General features: G+C 47.3%; 1 protein-coding gene across 1 annotated transcript in view; it reads left to right on the forward strand.

Annotated features, from left to right (window-relative positions):
• The first annotated feature begins 8,030 nt into the window (after positions 1 to 8,030).
• Positions 8,031 to 17,342, forward strand: part of ADAM11 (ADAM metallopeptidase domain 11) — a 172,495-nt gene continuing 163,183 nt past the window's right edge. Inside the window, exon 1 of the mRNA XM_073572858.1 lies at positions 8,031 to 8,269. Coding sequence (XP_073428959.1) covers positions 8,212 to 8,269 — 58 coding nt within the window. The 5' untranslated portion in view covers positions 8,031 to 8,211. The remainder of the gene's footprint in view (positions 8,270 to 17,342) is intronic.

Below are 17,342 nucleotides of genomic sequence, written 5' to 3' on the forward strand. Positions count from 1 at the left end.
GATAAAAAAAAGAATGGGAAAGACCAGATAGAAAAAAACTCCACGGTCCCTTCCCTTAAAAGAAAATATCCATTTGACGAGGAGGCATCCACGTCTTGGGACAAAGCCCCGAAACTAGATGTAGCGGTCGCCAAGGCCTCAAAAAAATTTGCACTCCCCTTTGAGGACATGGGTACTCTTAAGGACCCCTTAGATAAAAAAGCCGATACTTTCCTCAAGGGCACTTGGGAATCAACTGGGGGAAATCTTAGGCCAGTGATAGCGGCAACATGTACCTCCAGAGCCCTCATGGTGTGGGCAGATCAACTAGAGAAGCAGTTAAGAGAAGGTACACCCAGGGAGAAGATCCTGGAATCCATTCCAGTAATAAGGGGAGCTGCGGCTTTCTTACCGACTCATCAGCCGATTCAGTAAGGTTGTCATCTAAAGCAGCAGCCCTGTCAAACGCAGCCCGGAGAATGCTGTGGCTCAAATGTTGGCCAGGGGACTTACAAACTAAGATGAAGCTATGCTCCATCCCCTGTGAAGGGAAATTCCTATTCGGAGAGACGCTGGATGACATCCTCCAAAAGGCAGGGGATAAAAAGAAGGGATTCCTAAACCTAGGTCCTACAGGCTTTAAAAGGTTCATTCGGAATAAAAAGTTTTTTCAAAGGAGACCCCCGAGAGAGCAGAAATGGGACGACAGAAGAAGGGACAGGGGGTTCTTCTTCGGTAACTCGTCCCGAGACAAAAAACCCTCCAAATGACTGTTTGCCCAGCGTGGGAGGTAGGCTAAGCTTTTTTCTCCCAGCCTGGAGGAAAATATCGAACAACCCCTGGTTATTAAATCTGATAGGATCAGGGCTGAGAACAGACTTTCTCTCTCTCCCACCTCAAAAATATGTGGTGACCCCACAAGAAGCTCTCGAAAAAGTGGTCCTAAGCTTGTTAAGCAAAAGAGTCCTCCAGGAGGTTCCCCCGCAGGAGAGAGGCAGAGGGTTCTACTCCCCTCTTTTTTTAGTAACTAAACCGAACGGTACCTTCCGGACAATTATAAATCTAAAGAGGCTAAACGATTATGTCAAAAACCAAAAATTCAAGATGGAGTCAATCAAGTCAACCACCAAAATTCTCTTCCCACATTGCTTCATGACAGTATTAGACCTCAGCAATGCGTACTATCACGATCCCATCCACAAAGACTCCCGAAAATACCTCAGGCTGGCGGTCTCCATAGGAGGCGAAATAAGGGAGTTTCAGTACAGGGCCCTGCCATTTAGGATTTCTGTAGCCCCGCGAATTTTCACGAAGCTAGTAGCAGAAATGATGGCTCACCTAAGAGAAGAAGATATTTTAATAATCCCATATTTGGACGACTTTTTAATAGCGAGCAACTCGGCCCAAAGATGCAAGGAACAGAGGGACAGAGTGATGGACACCTTACAAAACCTCGGCTGGCTTCTAAACCTGAAAAAAATCGAGGTTGGAGCCCAGCAAAGTTCAGGAGTTCCTAGGAATAACACTGGACTCAAACACCCAGGAGTGTTACCTTCCAGAACACAAAAAAGAGAGGATTGCTCAGATGGTAGCAAGAGCGTTTCAGAACCCTTCCATGACGCTAAGAAAAGCGATGTCACTACTAGGGTCACTCTCCGCCTGCCTGCCAGCGGTCCAGTGGGCGCAACTACATATGAGAGATCTACAATGGGATGTATTAGCCAACCAGTTAGCATTAGGGGGTCACTTGGAAGGTCACGTTACACTAGACTCCAAAACTATTCATTCCCTAGCTTGGTGGAGAAGCAGAGACAACCTATCCAAAGGGATTCCCTGGGTAATAAAAATCACACGCATAATTACCACGGATGCCAGCCCCAAGGGATGGGGAGCACATATGAGCAACAGGGTGGCTCAGGGGGAATGGGGGAGGTCAAGAACTAGAAGCCTCCTCGACCCAAAAGGAACTACTGGCAGTGGGCTATGCCCTAACACACTTCCTACCAACACTACGGGGTCATCACGTCCGCATATTTTCAGACAATCGGGTGACGGTGGCCTACATAAATCATCAGGGGGGAACCAAGTCCCGAACACTAATGAACACATCCTCCGAAATATTCACCCAATCGAGAATAACCTACTATTCCTCTCTGCATTACACATACGGGGAACAGAAAACCAGAGAGCAGACTTTCTGAGTCGCACCCAGTTACATCAAGGGGAATGGGTTCTAAAACAGTCCATTTTTCGACAGATTGTAAAAATGTGGGGAACCCCGGACATGGATCTATTTGCCGACCACAAAAACAAAAAGGTGGAAGCATTCTGTTCCCTAAACCCCAGGGGAAATCTCCGGACCCTGGATGCGTTTATGCTTCCGTAGACACAGGGCCTAATGTATGCCTTTCCGCCGCCCGTTCTCATCCCGGCAGTCATAAGGAAAGTCAGAGAAAACAGGGCAAGAATGATACTAATAGCCCCCTTTTGGCCAAAAAGAACCTGGTTCTCCTGGTTGAGAATACTGTCAATAACTGACCCTTGGGTTCTACCAGATCTCCCGGACCTTCTGTCCCAAGGTCCCGTGTTACACTCTCTGGCAGTGAACCTCCATTTAACAGCATGGAATTTGAAAGTGCCCTGCTGTGGGGGAGAGGGTTCTCAGAAAACCTGGTTTCTACGCTACAAAAGAGTAGGAAACCGATCACAACCAGAGCCTATGGGAGAACTTGGAGGAAATTTCTGTCTAGCTCGGGGGCAAGAGTGCAGGATGGAGTCCAGATTGACAAAATTCTCGAATTCCTGCAAAAAGGGTTAGAACAGGGGCTGGCGACTAACACATTGAGGGTACAGATAGCAGCCCTAGGTGCCCTATATAACCAGGATATGGCAGGCAACCCCTGGGTAGCACGGTTTATTAGGGCCGCGGCCAGGTCTAGACCAATAATCACCCAGAAATTACCATCATGGGATCTAAACCTAGTATTGTCTGCACTAACAGGGCCCCCATTCGAACCCATCCAGTCAGCACCACTAAAAACCCTATCATTAAAGACTGTACTTCTAGTGGCCCTAACATCCACTCGCAGAATGAGTGATATTCAGGCTCTCTCAGCGATACCACCGTTCACTAAAATCCTAGACGATAGAGTCATATTGAAACCTGACCCGTCATATATACCTAAAGTAGCGTCACACTTCCATAGGTCCCAAGAAGTAGTCCTTCCTTCCTTCTGCCCAAATCCTAGAAATAAGGGAGAGGAGAGATTTCACACCCTAGATGTGAAGAGGTGCCTAGTTCAGTACTTAGAGGCCACCAAGGGATGTAGGAAGGAAGGGTCTCTGTGTGTTTCCAGGGACCTCGGAAGGGACTCAAGGCATCCAAGAGTACCCTAGCAAGGTGGATAAGGGATGCGATTGCCCTGGCCTATTCATCCAGTGGGAATACCATCACGGAGGGATTAAAAGCTCACTCTACAAGGGCGATGGCGACCTCATGGGCAGAAAGATCAGAGGTATCGATCGAACAGATCTGTAAGGCGGCCACCTGGTCAACACCGTCCACCTTTTTCAGACACTATCGTTTAGATCTAGCCTCTACGTCTGACCTGACCTTCGGGAGAAGGGTCCTTCAGGCGGTGGTCCCTCCCTAAGCTACCAATCTCTGAAATCTTCTCCGTGGTGCTGTCATGGGTGAGAATAGCTTAGTTACTCACCGATAACGGTGTTTCTCGGAACCCATGACAGCACCCGCTTATTCCCCCCTACTTCACGTGTGCGGTGAGCATGGTTTAATGTGTGTAGAGTGTTTTCGTTTAGACACGGTGCTTCTCCATAATATGCAATATTATAATGTTATGTATATACTTTTGTTGTTAACTAACCGGGAGACCCTCTGATGTTCTGTAACCAACTGGGAGCGGAGGAGAGGTGCCGCCTTTTTATCTGTAGGTTCCTGTCCTTGATGGGCGGACCCCCTCTCTCCGTGGTGCTGTCATGGATTCCGAGAAACACCGTTATCGGTGAGTAACTAAGCTATTTTTTTTTTAATTGAAAGGGGCAAGCCGCACTGTTTCATCGGCAGGATGGAGACACATGGACCATGTGTCTCCATTCTGCCGGGGGCACAATTGTAGACACGGGGGCACAATTGTAGACAAAGGGGCACAATGGGAGACACGGGGGCACAATGGAAAACACAGGGGCACAATGGGAGACACGAGGGCAGGATGGTGACACAGGGGGCAGGATGGAGACAGATGGTGCAGGATCATGGGGCAGGATGGAGACAGATGGTGAAGGATCATGGGGCAGGATGGTGACAGAAGGTGCAGGATCATGGGGCAGGATGGCGACAGATGGTGCAGGATCATGGGGCAGGATGGAGACAGATGGTGCAGGATAATGGGACAGATGGGGCGGGATCATGGGACAGATGGGGCAGGATCATTTGGCAGGATGTAGACAGATGGTGTAGGATCATGGGGCAGTATCATGAGACAGATGGGGCAGTGTCATGGGACAGATGGGGCAGGATCATGTAGGGCAGGATCATGTGGGGCAGGATAGGAGAACATATGGCTGAAGCCAGGAATGACATGGGGGTGTTGTGAACTCATTTTCTGGTCTGCCTCTGGTTTCTGGTGAGGGAGCTGGTTGTGCTGACAGAGGAATTGTGAGTTCTCTTTCCGAGTTCCCTCTGGTGGTGGCAGGAGGTAGTGAAGCTGATCTAATTAACAGACATGCCACGTGATAATGAGGAAGAGGATTGGACATCTGGAGTCTCAGACTGGATTTAAGACAGCCGACTCCATATTCCCATGCTGGTGATTTTTTCCTGCCTCCTGAGGTCTTAGTTTCCAGCTCAGTTCCTGCCTTCTCAAGCTAAGTTGTCTTTGCTAATGTTCACAATTGATTTGGTTTGGTCTATTCAGTTTTTTGTGTGGTCAGCCAGCCCCGGCTGGGGCTGTGCTGAATTTCCACTCTTATGTCACTGTATGTGCCAGTTTGCTTTTTGTCCCTTATTAGATTGGCCTCTTTTTGCTCTGTTCTCAGAATATGCCAGAGTGCTGATATAGTGGGAGAAGTCTAGTGACTTCAGGGTATTTTTTGCTATCAGAAAGTGTTGGACATTTTTGCAGGGTTTTTTTGGCGTGATTGCAGACAGTATCTTTCCTTTCCTGTCCTTTCTAGCTAGTGTGGGAACCATTGTTTGCTCACCCTGTTTTCCTGCCTGTGTTTGTGCTTTCATCTTGTTTCACCGTCAATACATGTGTGGGGCTGTCTATTCCTTTGGGGTCTGCTCTGGGGCAGTTTAGATTTTCCTTTTCTTGCTTTAGGCTTATTTAGTCCTCTAGTCCTCCGGCTGTGATGAGGCGTCTAGAATCATCGTAGGTACGCTCCACGTCTGCTGTTAGTTGTGTGGTTAGGATCAGGGGTCTGCAATCAGCATAGTTACCAACCTCTCTGGTTTTCTGTGACTTGGCTTGGTCTTGTTTTCCTCCTCGGTGACCCATTCATAACACGGGGGCCAGGATGGGGCATATTATTACCATAGGGGATAATTAAGAGATATTACTGCAGTGACGTATTTATTTTATTTTTTGAGGATACTGTTTTAAATGGGTGAGGTGGTCCTGTTACTGTGCAGAGGAACACTGTCGCCTTTTTTTTCTTCATCTGGTGTAGTTTAGAATTTGGGGAAAAAATTAAGTAATGTGTTCAGCAAGCAGTGCTTTAGAGAACTGTGCTATTTCCTGCAGAGGTGAGGCCCGGCTGGAAGAAGTGACTGCGGTCTGTGCTGGATGAAGATTAAATGCGAAGATGAAGGACTTCACCTAGAGATGTCACTGGTGAGTCAGTGTGTTACCTGTACACTGACACTATACACTGTATACTATATACAGTGGTCCTGTGTACAATGTCATCAGTGATCATTGTATTACCTTTACATTATACACTATATACAGAGATCCTGTGTATAAAGTCACCGGTGATCACTGTATTACCTGTATACAGACACTGCATACTAAGTACAGATCTCCTGTGTATAATGGCACTTATGGTTACATAAGTATTGTGTTTTTTATTACTGATCAGTATTATGGTATTCAGAAATTATGTGGTGGTAATATGTTGTCCGGCCATGGAGTGGCGGTATTTGTACCTTGTATGTGTTATTATTTGGTCACTCTGTGGGGTAACATGTGGTCTGGTCATGGTATCGTGGTATTTGTTCCTTGTATGTGGTATTATTGGTCACCATGTTGTGGTAATATGTGGTCTGGCCATGGTGTGGTGGTATTATTGGTTACCATGTGGTGGTAATATGTGGTCTGGACATGGTGTGGTGGTATTTGCTCCTTGTATGTGGTATTATTTGGTCACTATGTGGTGGTAATATGATGTCTGGTCATGGTGCGGTGGTATTTGTCCCTTGAATGTGATATTATTGGTCATTTCAAAAATTGAAAAATAAAAATATACCTAAATTGTATTGGATATTTTAACAAATGTTTAATAGGTTAGAGTAGAGTAGGGCCCGGCCAAAAGAGTCTACCATGTCGTGGCGGCGGCATAAAAATCTTTTGACTGTGGACAGTATGAGGGATAGAGGTGGGGCTGGGGTGGAGCCTGGGCGGAGTCTCAAGGGGGCCCCTGAAAATTTTTCCAGTATGCTGCCCCGAAATTTCTAGTGGCAGCCCTGGGGAGGATGACGCAATGGTATGTGTTATCACGGCAACCCTGGCCGACGCAAGCACACACCGCAGACTGGGGAGAGGAAGCCCTGATGAGAGATGGAGGTATAAGGGGAATGTGAGGTGAAAACAAGGGACAGTTGTGTAACGTGCACAAGAGGCTGAAGTGTAAAGATGTATAAATAATCAACACTATAAATGAGCACCAGGAGCCGCCTTCTGTTTGCTGCAATGATGAGTGGCCCAATTCTATGTGACATGTCATGAGGATACTAATGGCAAACTTACAAGTGGCAGAGTTACTGCAGAAATGTCTTCAACTTTCCCATGTATCTGGATAGGGCTTGTTCAAATCCATGTGCTTACCACCAAAACAAACCTGTTCATACTGTATACATTAATTTTCTGATGTTCTGTAGCAAATCCATTGCATGTGAATACACCCTAATAGGAAAATAAAAATATAAACTGAAATATTTGCCATCATCTGTTACCATCTGGCCTATAAGAACTGTATTGTATCAGTGATCTCGCAGTCCACTGAGGATGATAGATGGTTGTGTGGATGGGCGGTGGATGGATGGGTGGATGGATGGTTGTGTGGATGGATGGTTGGGTGGGTGGATGGATGGGTGGATGGATGGGTGAGTGGATGGATGGGTGAGTGGATGGATGGTTTGGTGTGTGGATGGATGGGTGAGTGGATGGGTGGATGGTTTGGTGTGTGGATGGATGGATGGATGGGTGAGTGGATGGATGGTTTGGTGTGTGGATGGATGGTTTGGTGTGTGGATGGATGGGTGAGTGGATGGGTGGATGGTTTGGTGTGTGGATGGATGGATGGATGGGTGAGTGGATGGATGGTTTGGTGTGTGGATGGATGGTTTGGTGTGTGGATGGATGGATGGGTGAGTGGATGGATGGATGGGTGAGTGGATGGATGGTTTGGTGTGTGGATGGATGGGTGAGTGGATGGATGGGTGAGTGGATGGGTGGATGGATGGATGGGTGAGTGGATGGATGGGTGAGTGGATGGATGGGTGAGTGGATGGATGGATGGGTGAGTGGATGGATGGGTGAGTGGATGGATGATTGCTGTGTTCTGCATCAGAAGTGCCCTCAGAGGGTCTCCTGTGTGCGCCTTTGATCCCCGGCAGCGGATTGCTGGGAGTACCTGCCTGTAGTATCACTGTGATACATGTTGCACGATCAGTAATACACAAGTGATACATAAGGAGCTGGTGTTACGCATTATATATGGAAGGATATGGGGGATAAGATTGATAGGGAGGGGGAGGGAAGAGGAATGATGAAGGTGGAGGAGGAGGGGAATATTCCTCACGTGTCGCCTCTATGGTAATACTGGATCTCCCTACACTGCAGATCCCGCATCCATCCTGCACACAGCTCACTGCTGCCTGATGGTGACAGGCACACAAAGGAGCCGGGCTCATGTCCTCTGCCAGCAGGGTGAAGCTGCCTCCTGCCACTGCCCTGTCCCCTGTGCCCGGGGCTGAGTGATTATGTATGAAGGATGCGTCTGGAGCCGCTCTGGGTTGTCGCCGCTGTGATCTGTGCCATGTCAGAGCTGGGTGAGTGGTATCCGCAGAGGGGAGGAGGCACAGGCTGCTTTTGCTCTCTGTCACCTGCACTTTTCAGCCTGTGCCCTAAGTCTCCCCATCTACCCTAACCCTGTGGTGACCCGGTGCACAGGTGCCCTAATACTGAGCCATTTCTGCCATCTGTGGAGCCCATCACTGCCATGATCCTGACTTCTCCTCCCCTGTCTCTGCTATACTTCGAGTCCTGATGCATTACCCACCTACCTGCAGCTCAGCCCCTTCCTCCACGGGGATTTTCTAGGCATTTTCCTTCTTCCCCTGATACATGTACCCCAATCTGTGTCTCTCTGCAGCCTGTACCCCTAATCTGTGTCACTCTGCAGCCTGTACCCCCAATCTGTGTCTCTCTGCAGCCTGTACCCCTAATCTGTGTCACTCTGCAGCCTGTACCCCTAATCTGTGTCACTCTGCAGCCTGTACCCCTAATCTGTGTCACTCTGCAGCCTGTACCCCTAATCTGTGTCATTCTGCAGCCTGTACCCCTAATCTGTGTCTCTCTGCAGCCTGTACCCCTAATCTGTGTCTCTCTGCAGCCTGTACCCCTAATCTGTGTCACTCTGCAGCCTGTACCCCTAATCTGTCACTCTGCAGCCTGTACCCCTAATCTGTGTCACTCTGCAGCCTGTACCCCTAATCTGTGTCACTCTGCAGCCTGTACCCCTAATCTGTGTCTCTCTGCAGCCTGTACCCCTAATCTGTGTCACTCTGCAGCCTGTACCCCTAATCTGTGTAATTCTGCAGCCTGTACCCCTAATCTGTGTCACTCTGCAGCCTGTACCCCTAATCTGTGTCTCTCTGCAGCCTGTACCCCTAATCTGTGTCTCTCTGCAGCCTGTACCCCTAATCTGTGTCACTCTGCAGCCTGTACCCCTAATCTGTGTCACTCTGCAGCCTGTACCCCTAATCTGTGTCACTCTGCAGCCTGTACCCCTAATCTGTGTCTCTCTGCAGCCTGTACCCCTAATCTGTGTCACTCTGCAGCCTGTACCCCTAATCTGTGTCATTCTGCAGCCTGTACCCCTAATCTGTGTCTCTCTGCAGCCTGTACCCCTAATCTGTGTCTCTCTGCAGCCTGTACCCCTAATCTGTGTCACTCTGCAGCCTGTACCCCTAATCTGTCACTCTGCAGCCTGTACCCCTAATCTGTGTCACTCTGCAGCCTGTACCCCTAATCTGTGTCACTCTGCAGCCTGTACCCCTAATCTGTGTCTCTCTGCAGCCTGTACCCCTAATCTGTGTCACTCTGCAGCCTGTACCCCTAATCTGTGTAATTCTGCAGCCTGTACCCCTAATCTGTGTCACTCTGCAGCCTGTACCCCTAATCTGTGTCTCTCTGCAGCCTGTACCCCTAATCTGTGTCTCTCTGCAGCCTGTACCCCTAATCTGTGTCACTCTGCAGCCTGTACCCCTAATCTGTGTCACTCTGCAGCCTGTACCCCTAATCTGTGTAATTCTGCAGCCTGTACCCCTAATCTGTGTCACTCTGCAGCCTGTACCCCTAATCTGTGTCACTCTGCAGCCTGTACCCCTAATCTGTGTCACTCTGCAGCCTGTACCCCTCATCTGTGTCACTCTGCAGCCTGTACCCCTAATCTGTGTCACTCTGCAGCCTGTACCCCTAATCTGTGTCATTCTGCAGCCTGTACCCCTCATCTGTGTCACTCTGCAGCCTGTACCCCTCATCTGTGTCACTCTGCAGCCTGTACCCCTAATCTGTGTCACTCTGCAGCCTGTACCCCTAATCTGTGTCACTCTGCAGCCTGTACCCCTAATCTGTGTCATTCTGCAGCCTGTACCCCTCATCTGTGTCACTCTGCAGCCTGTACCCCTCATCTGTGTCACTCTGCAGCCTGTACCCCTAATCTGTGTCTCTCTGCAGCCTGTACCCCTAATCTGTGTCACTCTGCAGCCTGTACCCCAATCTGTGTCATTCTGCCGCCTGTACCCCTCATCTGTGTCACTCTGCAGCCTGTACCCCTCATCTGTGTCACTCTGCAGCCTGTACCCCTAATCTGTGTCACTCTGCAGCCTGTACCCCTAATCTGTGTCACTCTGCAGCCTGTACCCCTAATCTGTGTCTCTCTGCAGCCTGTACCCCTAATCTGTGTCACTCTGCAGCCTGTACCCCTAATCTGTGTCACTCTGCAGCCTGTACCCCTAATCTGTGTAATTCTGCAGCCTGTACCCCTAATCTGTGTCATCCTGCCGCCTGTACCCCTCATCTGTGTCACTCTGCAGCCTGTACCCCTAATCTGTGTCACTCTGCAGCCTGTACCCCTAATCTGTGTCATTCTGCCGCCTGTACCCCTCATCTGTGTCACTCTGCAGCCTGTACCCCTAATCTGTGTGACTCTGCAGCCTGTACCCCTAATCTGTGTCACTCTGCAGCCTGTACCCCAATGTGTTCTACCCCTTTACTGTATATGTTATGTATTTGGCCTCCTTCTTTGATCCTCCACTTATCTCCAGCCCACATGGTGCCCTGATTTCTGACCCTCCACCTCCCATACCTGTGACTATTAACCCTCTCCCTGCCTGTACTCAATTTCTGAACTTGTACTTTCATTTATCTGTAACTATTAACCCCCCTTTCTCCTAACAACACCTCTGGTTATTTGCCCCTGTACCTCCATATAACTGTGATTTCTGCTGCTCCTCAGCTCCCTGCAGCCCTGATTGATCCTGCCCCTTGTCACCTACCTACACCCCTGATTATTGACCCTGCACCTCACATATGATTCCTGCCCCCTGCACCCTTGATTATTGACCCTGCACCTCACATATGATTCCTGCCCCCGCCCCCCTGATTATTGACCCCGCACCTCAGATTGCTGACCCCCTTCCTCCCGCTCTGTGTCAGTTCTCTTGCCCTGACCCTCTTTCCTATCTTCACCCTTATTTTTTCCCCCTGACACCTCTCATTGCTCATCCATTCCATTATCACCTCACCCCTCTCGTTTCATCTCTGCATTGCCATCTTCCCTGATGAGAGCTATTACATGACCTCTCTGCATTGGCACCATCAGTAGTGAGGTGCCCGCTGTCTTGGAGCAACCTGGGTTAATAGGAATGCATTGTGAGGATCAGGAACGGTCATGGGTCCATAGAGAAGATCTATGTGTGATCACCAAGCATGATCTGGACCTCACTTTACAGGTCACCCCAGACCATTATCAATCAGATATTGTCTAATAATTCCTAAAGGGTCCATCACGCCCCCTCCTCCTTCCTGCCATCATCAGGCTTCTGTAGCATCAGCAGATATACTGCAATGCATCAGGTAGATGATAGATGCTGTGCTGGGAGGGGAGAGGGGGTTATTATGACTTGTGGAGGGGGGTAACGCAGCTCTGTGGGCTTCTCTAATGGCAGCTACTTTATGGGGTCAATGTTAATGTCCCAGAGGATGCAGTAACAATACCAAGGACTATTAGTGCTTTCCGTCACCTGGCCCCTGGCATGGATGTTACATCTCTCGTACCTCTGTGCTTCCCTTTCTCTGTCTATTACCATCTACTAAGAAATAAGGCTCCTGTGTCCCAGAAATGTATTCATGGGCCTGGTGAATGCAATCATTTCCATTTTATGACTTCTGGGTGGTTTCTATTCCTACCACAGACACATATCACATGAGTAGATACATTTTCCATAATGGATGTAGATGTTGTTGGTCACGGTCCAGCTAGGACTTCTCAAACACTGACAAGTTGACTACATGGAGCTCTCAGAAATGTGATATGCACCCTTCATCTGCTGGGATGAACCTTTTTGGAAGCCACTTTGTAAAGGTTTCTCCTGGATGTGCTGTATGTGTTATCTGTGTAAAGGGAATCTGTCACCAGGTTTTTGCCACCTAATCTGCTATCAGTATAATTTTGAGACCGAGACCCTGATTCCAGTGTTATGTCACTTTTGTCACTTACTGGGCTGCTTAGTGTGGTTTTGATAAAATCACTGTTTCAGCAGCAGGAGAATATCGCTAAAGGACTAGCAAACCTGCTGCCAGGCAGTCAGCCACGCCCCCACAACTGATTGGCAGCTTTCTGCCTATTCAGAGTGCACACAGAAAGCTGCCAATCAGTGATGGGGCTAGGATATACAGAGCTCAGCATTAGAGAACTGGTAGATCTGCAGAAGAGAAAACAGTGATTTTATCAAAATGACAGCAAGCAGCCGTGACATCCCGTCTACAGCATGTGACCACTGCAGCCAATTGCTGGCTCAGTTAGCGATCAGAAGCCTCTGAGAAGGACATATGTAACTCATCGTAATTGGCTGTTTATGAGCATCACGTTTTTTTGGAGGCTCAAAAAATGCCTGAAATATCGCTCAAAAATTCTTTAATTATAAAACCACTTTGCTGTTAATATGTTAAATAAGAAGTCTTATTAAAAGTAATCTGTCACCAGGATTTGCTATGTAATTTGAGAGCACCATAATGCAGGAGCAGAGACCCTGATTCCAGTGATGTCACTTACTGGGCTGTGTTTTGCTGTTTCAGTACAATCAATGTTTTATCAGCAGGAGATTATCACTACAGGACAACTGGCCTTGTGCCTCCTAGTCCAACCACATCCTCACTACTAAAATTAGCAGTTATCTGTCATTATGCAATCTACACTGAAACCTGTGATGTTAGCAAGCTATACACAGATCAATAACTTTGCTCTGCTCAACCTGCACCAGAGAAAACTGTGACTCTATCATTACTCAGTAAACAAAGTAATACATCATTGGAATCAAGGTATCTGTCCCTGCATCATTCTGCTGTCGAATTACACAGCAACAGCTGCTGACAGATTCCCATCAAATGTTTTATTTCATAATCCCTCTTAATTACATACATAATGATGTAACACATAACACATAATGATGTATTAAAAAACTTCACAATCGCCATTCTTTCATTCTTTCCAGCATTGCTCCATTCCCACGTGAATGATCCTCTTCTTTGCCGGATCACAGTGGGACCATTGTGTGAAGCAGTGGTAGTTCTATCAATGTAATCCTATGGAGACACAGAACGAGACTCCATAGACTTATATTGACACTGTATACAGTGTCAGTGTGCAGGGGCAGAGTTCTCATCTGTCTCTCCTATGTATAGCGACCACTTGTGATCAAGGGATCACAAACTAGTGGTGGTCGATGCTGACAGGTGAGGGATAAGAATCTGCACAATGTCAGTGCACACACATGGTCATCTCCCTTTCCTGTGTGTAGCGGTCACACACTGCTGTGTGATCCTGTGTGCAGCGAGCGGCTGTGATGCACAGGAGAGTGGAATTGGAAAATTCCACTGCAGACACTGACAATAAGCATCGGACACCAAGTGTCATTATGTGTAGGGCTGCGGAATTAGATCAGGCAGCGAGTGAGTGCTGCCAGTCATCACGAGGGGAATGGCAGAGTATTTTATTTGAGACGGCAGTACGGTTCCTGTTGCCCTTGGCCACATCCAAGGTGCACCGAAGTCCCCTCATTTACATGTAATACGATTTTCTATAAAACAAATCTATACTGTCAGTATGATACTGATAGAAGCTAAGGTCTAAATAGTTCAATTTCAGTTTTGAGGGTGACATACTCTTTTTTTGAGGATTTTTTTTTACTTCCTATAGCGCTATGGCAAAGATTCTTCTTGAGGCATTTTTTTTTGCAGCCGATTGAACAGTACCTAGTTAAGAGCTATTAGGAACCTCTTCAAGACGTTACATGTACTTTCTTTTTTTCCCACCAGACATTTTTTCAAAACCTGAAGTGGAAAAATGCTCAAAATACTTAGAGGCTGTCCAACTGAAATTTTTATTTCATAAACCCTCCTAATTATGTATGTAAATGACGTGTAAGTACAGTACGTTAAAATACTTTGTGTGATCCCCCTCAGAAGAGAACGAAAAGGCCAAGACTCGCATGAGCACTTAACCCCTTGGTCGGTCACTTCTTTCCTTGGCCCTAGGATAGCCCCAGCCTCCCCCTACCCCTGACTCTGGCAGCTGAAACTCCAAAACCTATGGATGGATCATAACTTCTCAATGGAAGTTCCTAGGGCGGCGGTTTTGGCGCCTTCGGATACAGCCGGCCCTTTGTTATGCTTGGAGACCAAACACAACTTGGCTAACTAGCTTCTACTAGCCGTTCAGCATACCTCCCCACCACGGGATGCTAGAACGATCGAGACCCCGGCAGGTGTTAGCCAGTTCCCGAGATCTTGAAAATCTAACCGGTAGATAGCTAGGACGTACGATAACTCCATAATCTCCTTATGACATTATGGTTCTCATTTCACTGGGGAATTTGATTGAAGCAGTTACATAGCGTGTTCCCCGTGAGCCTGTCCGCAACCTCCCCTCGTCGGAATAACCTCTTGGTGTTACTGTGGTGACAGCCCTTCATGTTGTGAATGGCGAAGTGGTACTGCTGGAGCACAAGTCTCCAGCGTAGCAACCTCCCATTTGTTCCAAATACGGTGTGTAACCAGCTGAGGGGGTTGTGGTCCATCTCCATGGTGAATTTATGTCCAGACGCTGCAGGGCCCATACCATTGGAAGACATTCCTTCTCCATCGGGGAGTAGGCCACCTCCCTCAGCAGTAGCTTCCGGCTCAGGCACAAAACGGGGTGTTCCTGGCCCATAGAGTCGACCTGGGTGAGCACGGCACCAAGGTCAAAGTCACTGGCCTCAGTCTGTACTATGAATGCCTGCTACTTGTGGTACCGGGAAGCTAGAAAGGGCGGTCTTCAGCGCCTGGCACTTGTCCGGCTTAATGGTCAAGCCTGCCGGGTGGATCCTCTCAAGCACCTGCATTAGATGCTCTAGGTGATCCTCACAGGTGGGACTGAAGATGGCAATGTCATACAGGTACGTGGCCACATACCCTTAAAGTCTTTTGAGCAGTGTGTTGACCATCCCCTGAAAAGTGGCAGGGGCATTCTTTATGCCGAACAGCATCACGGTGGACCTGTACAGTCTGAATGGGGTGAGAAAGGCAGAGCATTCCCATGCCTCACGGGTCAGGGAAATCTGCCAATTTCCCCGGCTCAGATCCATGATGGTATGATACATTGCCCCGGCCAACTGATTGAGCAGATCATCGATTCGCGGCACTGGGTATGTCGTTGACTGTGACAGCGTTGAGCTCCCTGTAGTCCACGCAGAACCGGGTTGTCTGGTCCTTCTTTAGGATGAGGACTACAGGCGAGGCCCAAGCGCTGCTGCATGTTTGAATGACCCCCAGCTTCAGCATCTCGTCAATCTCGATGTTGGGGGGTGATCCCTGGTGTCCACATGATGGATGGCCGTCTCTGTCCTTCCGGGCTTGTTGCTGACTCAGAAGCTAGACATGATCGTGGAATGTTTCAGTCCCTGTCTAAGGTTATAATTCCATTCACTAACAGTAAACAAAAATCCTGTAAATGGTGAGAAACTAAATATAATATAAAGTTATATCACTTGTCATTATATATTGATTAGGCTTTTATATTTTCTGAACTGAAAACTCCTTTAACTACGGAGAATTAGAGCAACCCCACAGATTCCCCCTTACTAAGGCGTATTTCATGCGGGAAATGTTCTGTGGTTATCTAGTAGTCGTCTTTTTTATCATTGATCTCTATACAGAGACTTCCTCATAAACTTGTGGTGGGTTTGTCTGATATGCAACAGCCAATCTGGGGAGGCAGACTAGCAGGTATTACATAGTGAGCACCAGCCTGAACCAATGAGGAAGTAGGGGGTGTGTCCTAGACTACTTCACACTTCCTGCAAGCACTGGAGATACACACGTGGTCAAGATTGTTGGTACCCCTCATTTAATGACAGAAAAACCCAAAATGGTCACAGAAATAACTTGAATCTGACAAAAGAAATAATAAATCAAAAATCTATGAAAATGAACAAATGAAAGTCAGACATTGCTTTTCAACCATGCTTCCACAGAATTAAAAAAAAATAAAACTCATGAAATAGGCCTGGACAGAAATGATGGCACCCCTGAAAATAATGTGACAAAAGGGACATGTTAAATTGCAGTGTGTCCACTAGGGTGACCGCAAAAAATCGATGTCGGAATTTTGTCCGTCTGGACCCCACAAAACGATTCCCCTTTCCAGATATTGAGAGAGCCAAAATTTGAGCTCGATCAAACGACGTTAACCCGTGCCGCTCGTCGCTCAAAGTTTGAAAAAAATCCAAATTGAGGTATTTTAAGATTTAGGTATTTTGCATAGTCTGTTAGACTATAAAGAATGTGACAACAACATTGCAGAAATAGCCCTGACCAAATTTTCGAACCATTTGTGGTATTTGAATGCAGAGTTGGTAGGATTATCGTTTTTTGATCCCACCATTACAGACAATGAAAAGTTGTTAATGGCTAATAAATTGCTCAGTAGCACAGATGAACCATCAGAGCACGCTAGGGTTGTAAATCCAAAAGTTAGGAAAGAAAAATTAAAAGAGGTAGGAGGTAACCGACTTTAACGACCTTCTGACAAAAGATGAAGAACAAAAGCAATATGTCCTGCAAGTTGTAAGCAAATGCCGAGCATTATATTCTGACGTTTCAAAAACTACTTTAACAAAAGCTCTAGAATAGATTAGATAACTATGTAAAATTATCAACTCATGTCGGTTAGCGTGCTCTGATGGTTCATCTGTGCTACTGAGCAATTTATTAGCCATTAACAACTTTTCATTGTCTGTAATGGTGGGATCAAAAAACGATAATCCCACCAACTCTGCATTCAAATACCACAAATGGTTCAAAAATTTGGTCAGGGCTATTTCTGCAATGTTGTTGTCAAATTCTTTATAGTCTAACAGACTATGCAAAATACCTAAATCTTAAAATACCTCAATTTGGATTTTTTCAAACTTTGAGCGACGAGCGGCACGGGTTAACGTCATTTGATCGAGCTCAAATTTTGGCTATCTCAATATCTGGAAAGGGGAATCGTTTTGTGGGGTCCAGACGAACAAGATTCTGACATTTTTTCCCCCCCATATGAGATCCGGTCACCCTAGTGTCCACTAATTAGCATCA

The sequence above is a fragment of the Dendrobates tinctorius genome, unplaced genomic scaffold, assembly GCF_039654945.1.
Source record: "Dendrobates tinctorius isolate UK_male_01 unplaced genomic scaffold, ASM3965494v1 ptg000032l, whole genome shotgun sequence".
NCBI lineage: Eukaryota > Metazoa > Chordata > Amphibia > Anura > Dendrobatidae > Dendrobates > Dendrobates tinctorius.